The 10,590-nt window shown below is 41.2% G+C and overlaps 1 protein-coding gene across 1 annotated transcript; it reads left to right on the top strand.

The window, feature by feature from the left end:
* The first annotated feature begins 351 nt into the window (after positions 1 to 351).
* Positions 352 to 7,931, top strand: wnt2ba (wingless-type MMTV integration site family, member 2Ba). The gene is made up of 5 exons (XM_049021557.1): positions 352 to 831; positions 4,835 to 5,055; positions 5,710 to 5,987; positions 6,849 to 7,113; positions 7,307 to 7,931. The coding sequence occupies exons 1-5, from the start codon at positions 635 to 637 to the stop codon at positions 7,534 to 7,536; spliced, it is 1,191 nt and encodes a 396-aa protein (XP_048877514.1). The 5' UTR covers positions 352 to 634; the 3' UTR covers positions 7,537 to 7,931.
* The last annotated feature ends 2,659 nt before the right edge of the window (positions 7,932 to 10,590 follow it).

The raw sequence follows: 10,590 nt of genomic DNA, 5'->3' as shown, positions 1-10,590 counted from the left end.
AGGAGTGCATCTCACACAAGAGCCACACGCATCAGTCACTGATACTGCCCAGAAAGAAAACGGGAGGCAAAGGGAATTTTCCGCATTTTTCCTCTGCCCACCCCTAAGTATAAGATTTTGTCTAAATGGTCAAGTTGTTGTCATTTAGGACTGATAGCTGATAATAATTATGAAAAGGAGAATAGGAGAAACAAAGGCTTGGAAGTTTAAACCTATGACCAAACGGAATTCACTTATGAAACAATGCGTAATGTGAACGAAAATAACGTATCTGGCCAGTCACTTGCGGAGTATTGGAATGACTTCGAGAGGAGAGAGCGCACATCAGACTAGCCTTCCTTCTTGATACACGTGATAAATTACTTCTCCGGACCGGATCCCTTCACTTGATTTGTCAGCTTTGCTTTGAGTGTTCAGGCGCTCTTTGGATTACGTCGTATAACAAGGTCGATTCGATGAACCGATCTTGTATAAAAATTAATCAAATTACGTAGCTTTGAAATACACTTGGAACTGGACTGTATGTAACAAATATAATTAATTGTAATACATTGCTTAACTTGTAATCAACGGTAATAAATTTACTATATATCTTTTTTTCGCTGCCGTCCTTTGATACTTAGGCAAGCACAAAATGTTTAGTTTATGTAGGATTCTGAGTACTTCACGGACTCACTGCAGAGCCGCTGTATCTAGAGCAGATGTGGGACTGATACATCTGTCTAGAAAAGGCTCACCTTCCTCGGACAGCTCAAGTGCTTACTTCAGGCTGTGCTTTGCCTTTATTTTACTCCTACTCCTTTTAACTCCAAGAGTGGACTCTTCTTGGTGGTGAGTATTTTATTCACAGCCACTTTTGAACAGAACAAATTGCATGCAGACCTGTCAAGGCCTATTAATAATCAATTAGCAATGAATATACGGCTTTAACTGCATTACTGAGGCGGAAAATTCGTTTTTCCCCCCGTTAAACAAAATATGTCGGATTAATGTTATTTTTTGAGTAGTTCATTAAATGTATTTCTTTTCCACAATATACACACTACCGATATCTACGCATATCCTGGATATTTATTGCATAATACAAATAAATGAGAAACAATTCAAGAATAAGTGCAATATATTTACATATTTACATGTATTTAAAATAAAGCAATAAACATGTATTTAGCGTTGCGGGGAAACATGCGCAAATGGCAAGATGCTTTGATTTTCATTAATTACATGTAACTGGGCTACTAGCACTTGGGCCTAATAGAGCTACTGTTTTAGACGATTTAAATTCATTTAGCTGAAACACTCGATTAGTATAATTGAAATAATTCATAATGAGAGGAAATCGGTGCAACTCTTAGAACTTTAGGACCAACAATATTTACAGGAGACCGAAACAAACGTGATATCGATATTGTGGTTAATTATACGAGTGTTCGGGAATCAGTTGCTTTTCGTGCATATTTCTGAAAAAGGAAATGTTTCGGTTCAGTGTAATGTTAATAAACACTTTCATATCTTGAAAAACAACACAACTTTCGCAAATATGCTCAGCGATTCCCATGTTAAAGGGCCATTGAAAAAGGAAAAAAGCAGCACGATATTAAAGACAGTGATTCATAATGTTTGTCTTAATGGTTGTCATATCGTATGTTCTTCTGTTGCTTGGGATTATTCTTGGCATTCTAAAGCAAAGCAAGTTATCAAAAACAAATTTTTTTATGATTTTGTTATAAACTTTTATACAATATTTCTGTTAAAATGGTTGTTTTGTTTGGACATTAATAAGGTATCATAGCTGCTGAAAATGATACACTTTTGGCATTTAAATGTGTTTTTTCAGAATTTTATTACGTATAAATGTGTGCCATACTCACTGTAACGGAATTTGATCATAACCATGCACCATTATAGAATATGCAGATTTATGGGTGGGGGTAGATTAACTTTAATAATAAAACCAAAGAATGTAACTCATGGTAATGTGGAGGTTGTAACATCTCACAGGAAGCACAGTAAATTGGTCGGTATACATGCTGTGTTCATTATTATATTTTATCATTATAGGTAACTTCCAATGGTTCTTTTTGATTTTAAATATAATATATTTGATATATTATAATATATTGATTGACAAGGAGGTGTTTTAGAAGTGCATCAGAACCTGTATAATTTAAAGGTAAACCTACCGTAAATGTTGTTCCCACCTGTTAATAATAAATGAATCAACATAAACACTCAAAACAGAAGCTTCTCTTGATGGCAAAGTACTGCCCATCACTTCTTTCAGCATTTACTTCATGAAAAAACAAATGCAAATCCAATGAATACTGCAAATTTTACAGTTATTTAATGCATGTTAACTGATAAATGAAGCTAACAGGGGATGTCAGTGCAGTGTGTTTGACATTGTTATGAAATGGTGTTAAATATTATGTAAAACCAGACGGGAAGGGTCCTAGTATCACTCAGACTTAGTAATTTATTACAGACAATTAGCCTTAGCATTGACTAGCCTTAATGCTAAGGCTAAGACTGTAGGGCAGGGGGGATGGGTGGGTTTCTAATCTTATCCACAAAGGGCTAGTGCGCGTGCGGGTTATTGAGATCATCTTTAGCTGTTGAAACCCAGATGTGAGGACTCTTCAGCCAATCGGTCCTGTAATTAATAATATAATTAGGCAGTTACACTGAAAATCCGCATACACATCGGCCCTTTGTGGATACAATTGCCCAGCCCAGCTGTAGAGCTATAGATATGTAGAGTTACGCCACCCCAACCTTGCACAGTTCTCTCTCCCTCAGACCCTGAGTCAGAACCTCTTTCTATACTTTGATTTCAGATTGTTCATTTTGAAATATTCCCCCATTATCTGTTTTCATTTCAGTTCCTTTTATACCATGTGACTTGTCACTGAACTGATTTACAGCAATCATCACATAGCAACCATCATGTTCTGATAATAACAACTAAGATATAATAATGATATTTTACTAAATATAGGAAGATGTTTCAAGTTAAGTGTCTCTGCTTTTGTGCTTTGATAGAAAAAGGTGAAACTTCTGCAGCAGTGTATTATTCAACAAAAATGCCTGTTGTGCATGGCATTGTTGTTGTGCAGTACTCTTTGCTCTATCAAGAAAGTGTAAGACAGTTTATTCATTGTAGCGAAGTGTTTCTCTCTACCGCTGTGGCCTTAGTTCTTTGGATTGCCCTGTGACCCAACCCCCAGCACATTGAGTGACATGAAAATAGTGAAAGGAGATCGAAATACCACACATAAAATTTTGAACTAAAATAAACAAGTTGTTTTTGTACTGATTCTGGAAATAAACTGGATTATGCAATTATTCCATGTACTGTGCTGTTGTTACTTTGGCCAGCGGGATATTTCTCTCGTCATAATTTACAGGGTTGCAGCACTGTACTTATCTTTATGATGGTTTAGATAAGCAAAGTGTCCTGGGCTGACAGCACAGGCTCCCAGCCGCAGGCGAGCCAGGCAAATCTCTGGTCGTTTAAATCCAACGTGAGCATAAACATGCTGTCTCTGTGTAGCATGACTGCCAGATGAGATTTTGAAGGAATGGGACACAGAGTGCCATAAGTGGAGTGGAAACAGTTTTTCTATCAAAGTGGGATGAGGGGATGTCCACCATGAATCAGGCCAATCTGAGTCACAGGGCTCAGTGTAGGGAGTACAGAGGAGGTCTCTCAACATGACAGTTGTCACCTCTGGGGAGGCTGTAGTCTACACCCCATGAGAAAACAAATAATTTATATAACCCTCATAAAAAAATATCCAAATATGTAAATCAGTGTTTCCCAATCCAGTTCTCAGAGACCCACAGACAGTCCACATTTTTACTCCTTACCGGGAGCTTGGAGGGAGCAAAAACATGAACCAACTGTGGGTCCCCAAGGACCAGATTGGCCTCAGTGGTTATCTGTTTTGTTGGTCATCTGTTACCCTTTCTGTTCAACGGACCATTATGTATGGTTAATATATAATACTAATTATTCTCCTCACTGGGATTTCCAGACATTGAGCTGGAGGTCTATGTACACAGTGTGTACTGGGAGTATAGCCTGTGTACTCCACAGGGGAAATCATTACATTTTCAATCATTACATTAAATAGCAGTATGCTGGACATGTAGTCAAAACATTTGCAGAATCAATTCCCAGTAGAAACCTTAACTGAATTTTTTTTAGAAAAAAAGACCCACAAATTAGAAATGGCAAATCTGAAAGCTGTATAAGCTGCTTTGTATGAATTGTCTCAGTAATAATAATAATAATAATGTAACAGTAATTTATCACTGTAATGATTAGTCCAGGGGGCGGCATGGTGTTGCAGTGGTTAGCACTGTTGCCTCACACCTCTGGGACCCGGGTTCGAGTCTCTGCTTGGGTCACATGTGTGTGGAGTTTGCATGTTCTCCCCATGTCGTCGTGGGGTTTTCTCCGGGTACTCCGGTTTCCCCCCACAGTCCAAAAACATGCTGAGGCTAATTGGACTTGCTAAATTGCCCGTAGGAATACATGTGAGAGTGAATGGTGTGTGCGAGTGTGCCCTGCAATGGGCTGGCCCCCCATCCTGGGTTGTTCCCTGCCTCGTGCCCATTGCTTCTGGGATAGGCTCCGGACCCCCCACAACCCAGTAGGATGAGCGGTTTGGAAATTGGATGGATGGGATGGATGATTAGTCCATTTTTAACTGCAATAGTAAACATTAAGCATGCATGCAGAATATAACTTCAAGCCCAATTGTACAAAAGCACAGCATCATGGTTTCTGTCAGACACTTTCACACCCATGTTTGGTGCTGCTCTGCAGGTACATCGGAGCACTGGGGGTGCGGGTTATCTGTGACAACATCCCAGGCCTGGTGAACAAGCAGCGGCAACTGTGCCAGCAGCATCCGGACCTGATGCAGTCGGTGGGCGAGGGTGCTGGCGAGTGGATCCGCGAGTGTCAGCACCAGTTCCGGCACCACCGCTGGAACTGCAGCACGCTAGACCGCGATCACAGTGTCTTTGGTCGCATCATGCTGCGCAGTGAGTGCTGCTGGGAGAGCAAAACATGAGAGGCGAAACATCCCAATTGAGGAAATTCAATGTGGGCTGGCTAGGGTTTGCATGGTTGCATTTGCAAATAATAAACAAATCTAGCTTTTATTTCACATCAACACAAAAACCATCCTGGCATCCATACTATACGAAAATCTCCAGTAGCAATCGAGTTTGAAACCTTGGACTGTATTTCAGCTGACGCTACATGAAAATTATGAGACCAGGAGAAGCATTTTTTTATGCCACAAAACTTTTGGTGGTGACTAAAACTGGAAACAAAATTGCTGAATTTGTAATCATTTACCATGTTCCATCCACAGCAGAGATGTGTTAAGAGGACAGTAGCTCACATTTTCTTTGAAACACAAACATACAGAATGGTTGACGACATGCAGCGTGACATTGTGACACAAGTAAGGGGTGGTCACTGCATAAAACAAACATATTGTGACCAGTGAACTGTAGCATACCAAGTCACATCATGCAAAGTGTATTGTTCTACCATTGTTTTTTCACAGGTAGAATTCACTAAAATTTTAAATTAAAGAGTACACTAGAAATACACAATATATCAAGTACAGTCGGCATACATCGGTTCTGAATCTTTTCATACTTTAGCTTTCTCACCTTATGCTGTAGGCAGCCGGGAAGCAGCATTTGTTTACGCCATCTCGTCAGCTGGAGTTGTTTACGCAATTACCCGGGCTTGCAGCCAGGGGGAGCTCAAGATCTGCAACTGTGACCCTCATAAGAGAGGCCGGGCCAGGGATGACAGGGGCGATTTCGACTGGGGTGGTTGCAGCGATCATGTCAACTTTGGGATCAAGTTCGCCAAGGCCTTTGTGGACGCCAGGGAGAAGACAGTTAGGGACGCCCGTGCCCTGATGAACCTACACAACAACCGCTGTGGAAGAATGGTGAGTGGTCGAAAAGAATTTAACACTAGTTAGCTGGCTATATGGGACAGATAGCATATGTATTAGAGAACTGGTGACCAACAGGCGTAATAATTCCTCATATACTTCAGATCAAAGATTCTAGAAAGAATCACGCTTTGTTTGGTTCAAACCAAGAAATTTCAAGCGAGGGGGAGGAAATAGAGCAGAACTAGCTGAATATTTACGACTGTGCTGCCACTTGAAAGTCACTTCTCACTCAGAAGAAATCACAAAATCTTATGGGATCCCATGTATTTAGGGAATGACTTTTTTGAGGTGAAAGACAGTGTGGAAGTCTCCCTAAATACAATATACCACTGCCTATTGGAATAAAATTATTATGTATTGTATTATATATTTGTATTGTAATAGCTTCATTGACAAAAAGAAAAGGATATACCAATGAATATGAATGAAACACATCTACTAAACCTGGCCATTAGCTGATTAAAGTGTGTCAGAGCAGGTAAGTCTGCAAATTGTGCTGGACTGTGGCCCTCAAGAACTAGAATTTGGGAACCCTGGTCTAAAGCAACATTAGCACATTGCAAAAATATATGGCATGAAGAAGTCAACTGCACATTAGTTGCAGCTGGGCTGACCTTCCATTGAATGCCCAGGAACTAGTCTAAGCAGTATTGGAGCAGGAGCTGCACGACACCTTCTAACAAAGCAAGAAGCTAATGAGACCAGTCAAGGAACAGAAACGCAACATAAGATCTGACCATAAGCACTGAAATCATTCCACATTCCCAACTGCGATGGAATGAAATCCTTCGCAGGTTCGGTTCTTTAAATGCTACATTGATTCTATCCTACAGTGACTCTTTCCTTCCACAGGCTGTGAAGCGGTTTATGAAACTAGAGTGCAAGTGTCATGGGATCAGTGGCTCGTGTCAACTGCGGACATGCTGGTTAGCTATGTCCGACTTCCGGAAGACTGGGGACTACCTCCGGAAGAAATACAACACAGCCATCGAGGTCACGATGAACCAGGACGGCACAGGCTTTGCGGTCCCCAAGAAGGCCCTCAGGAAGGTGACCAAGAGCGATCTGGTGTTTGTGGAGAGCTCTCCTGACTACTGCCTTATGGATAAAGTGGCAGGTGGGTCAATGATCAAAATGGACAAAATCAGGATGTTTTTGGACGTGAGGGATATTCTGGGATTTGTAATCAGCTATCTCTGGTAGCATGGAAAATGGATCGAATGACAGCTAGATGGCATTGCCATAGTATGCAGGAAAGTTTACCGAAGTTGGCTCATTTCTCCAATCTCTTCAAACTATCCCTGCCCTAGGCTCCTTGGGCACAGCGGGACGCGTCTGCAACAAGTCGTCACATGGGCCGGACGGCTGCGAGATCATGTGCTGCGGCCGGGGATACGACACGATGCGCGTTTGGCGCATCACCCAATGCGAGTGCAAATTCCGCTGGTGCTGCGCGGTAGAGTGCAAGGACTGCGAGGAAGTGGCCGATGTTCACTCCTGCAAGGCCCCCAAACATGCCAACTGGCGGGACCACACCTAAAATCGCATGCCCCCAGTCTCAGGATTTTCTTTGGGGGGGGGGGGGGGGGGTTAGGCTGAGAGTCAATTTAGTATTACCTCCCATTCCACATTTTTGTCCATTCACTTTGCATGACTTACTCAAAGGGCACTAAAACTAAACTTTTCCTACTGAAAGGTAGATGCATACAGTAAGAACCAACTTTATCAACTTATCTATCATGCTTTGTATGTATTGTAAGGTCAAGGACTGCGTTTTCTGCAGTAACTGTGAACGTTTCGTGTATTTTAATGATTTCTCTGTAGTTAGGGCCTGAAAACAGAAGTACTTCTTCCTTGATACTGAAGTGCAAAATTATGCACTGATTTTGAGACATTTGGAAGACACTTTTGTACCAAAATAAATTCAAGCTTCTACTGCAGTAGTGTGGCCATTATGTCTCTACAGTGCCAGCATTCATTGCATTCTTGGTATTCTTCTGTCCTGGGTATACATGTGACCATGCTGCTGAATAGGTGGTCTGTCTGACAGCAGAATGTGATTTTCACTGATGAAGGGATTCAACTATATAATGCTCTGTGTGTGTGAGCGTGGATGAATGGATGGATGGATGGATGGATGGATGGGTGGATGGATGGACTCTGTGTAACAGAGCAGAGATCAATTCCATAATTTTTGCATTGTATTAAAGCCAAACATGATAAATGGTACATAAAGACATATATGAAGATGAATATGTCCATTAACAAGGGCCAGGGATCATCACAGTGAATTGTCCTGCTTCTTCTCATCAGCCTGCCTGTAAATTTCCTGTAAATGATGGCTTTATTTTAAATGAGTGTCCATATAAATATACAGTATTAATATCCACATTATTTATTGAGTTATTGCTTCCTTGCATTAGAGTCTGACCAGAAATTGATGACTTGAAATGTGGATGGAATGGAAATAAATGACCGTTTACAATGTTTGGCTCATATCAATAAAATCTATTTGTGGAATAGTAACATATGACACACATCAAGACAGTATACATTTTTTTATTGGCTTCAAGTTTCTCCGAAAACAACTTCTTCATGTTCAGGGTCTCTTTTAGAGATATCTCATTAACTTAGAGGTTGCAAATTAGTTTACTTACAGGTTATAGCCAAAAAAAAATTAAGATGTTAAATCTAGTCAATGTCTGAAAATCCAGCAATGAATACAGGCAACCCCGCAACCCAGTAGGATAAGCGGTTTGGAAAATGGATGGATGGATGGAATACAGGCAATCTGTATAGTATGTCATATACTGTACATAGTATATATTTTGCATGTGGGGTGTCACAGTGGTGCTGTGGTTAGCACTGTTATCTCACACCTCTGGGACCACAACTCAAGTCTCCACCCTCGCTCCATGAATGTGAAGTTTGCATGTTCTCCCCATGTTATAATGAGGTTTCATCCACGTACTCAGCTTTCCCCTCTTCAGATGAATTGGAGTCACCAAATTGTGCACCAGTGTGAATGTTGTGTGTGCCCTGTGATTGGTTGGTTATTCTGGGTTACTCCCTGCCTAGACTCCAAACCCCCGTGACCCTGAATAGAACAAGCAGATACAGAAGATGGATGGATGTTTTGCATGCATTCAATCAACAGGGCATCAGATTCTGATTTCTGTTTCCGATGTTGTTTCAGTTTCTATTGTTGTCAAAATATGTAGGGGATAATGCTTTGGGCTTCGTTTGTGGGGGTCTCAGTGAACTACATCAAGCAATGAAATGGGCTTGCATTGTGGTCTGATAGGCTTAAGACATTGTTCTGGTGGATTACCATTATAAAACAATTAGTGGAAGTTAATCGCCCACTGGGGGGCTTTTATTGCCTCATGCAGGGCTTTGTTTGAGGATTAAATTGACTGCAACAGGAATGGTTTTCCACTGCTCCTTTTGTGGTTTCAGGAGTAACTGTTTGGTATTTAATGTTGCTGTATAGCAGCTTGTTTGCCCAGAATAACATTCAACTGCTCACTCAACCCATGCATACCTTAGAACAGATCTAGAATCAGTGGTCCAGCAGGATGGCACCACCTGGGCCTCGAATCCATGCACATTTGGGTCCAGCTCTCTTCCTTAACTAGCAACCCTACCTTCTGTTTGTTCCTTAAGGGATATCCTGACTGATGCACAATTGTGACCCAGATACAGGACAGCAGGAATAGGTGGAGAGGATTTAAACGTAACCAGGTCTAGCCCATGCTGAACAAGGTGGGTCCATGAAAATGTTGACACATAATACAGACGTTAAATTAAGGCAGGTAGGGAACATAAGGTCACCAGTATCCATCACCAGAGGTTACATGGTAATCTTGTCTATGGGTGGAGTGGAGCTAAATGGTATAAGAGATAAACATTCTGTACACAGAATGGCATTGTAATGTATCATTGTAATTTATTAACATGTTTAACAGAGCAGAATAGAACAAGTGGGTACAGCATAGGTGCGCAGTTGTGATCGTTATACGTAGCAATTCATTACTGATTCACTGATTTCCCAAATTATCTGCCAAGCTGCGTTTCCAGGCTTGCATTCCCACACCAGATGGAGCTATCCCTCAGGTAGGTAAACTGCTTGATGTCTGACTGTTTCTCTTGTCGTACTAGTTCTCAGTGTTTCTGAAAAAGAAAAAAAAAATTCCCTGGGGAACTGAGTATGCAGTGCTGACAATGTCATTACAATTAGCTCCCTATACATCTGCTGTTATGTTCGCTCAGAAGACCTCAGGGCGTGTGATCACAGTTTATACCCTCTGTTTTATGCCCTGGCAGCAATAAAGATCTCCAGCCAAGTGACACTGGCTGTTCTCCCAGGCTTCCACTGTAAATCCAAGTGATGAGTGTTCTCCCTATGCATGCCATTATGTCTACTGGCAACCTAAGTGCTGTAATTCCATCTTTAACTTGATGGAGCATTATTCATATCATAGGTGATTTTTAAAATACAGTATCAATCAAATATCTCCATCCATTTTCTATACCTGCTTGTCTATTCATGGTCGCAGGGGGGCCAGAGTCTATGGACACAAGGCAGGACGGG

The sequence above is a fragment of the Brienomyrus brachyistius genome, chromosome 8 (genome assembly GCF_023856365.1).
Source record: "Brienomyrus brachyistius isolate T26 chromosome 8, BBRACH_0.4, whole genome shotgun sequence".
Lineage (NCBI taxonomy): Eukaryota > Metazoa > Chordata > Actinopteri > Osteoglossiformes > Mormyridae > Brienomyrus > Brienomyrus brachyistius.
Note: the sequence above shows the minus strand (reverse complement) of the source record. Positions and strands in the feature narration are given on the sequence as shown.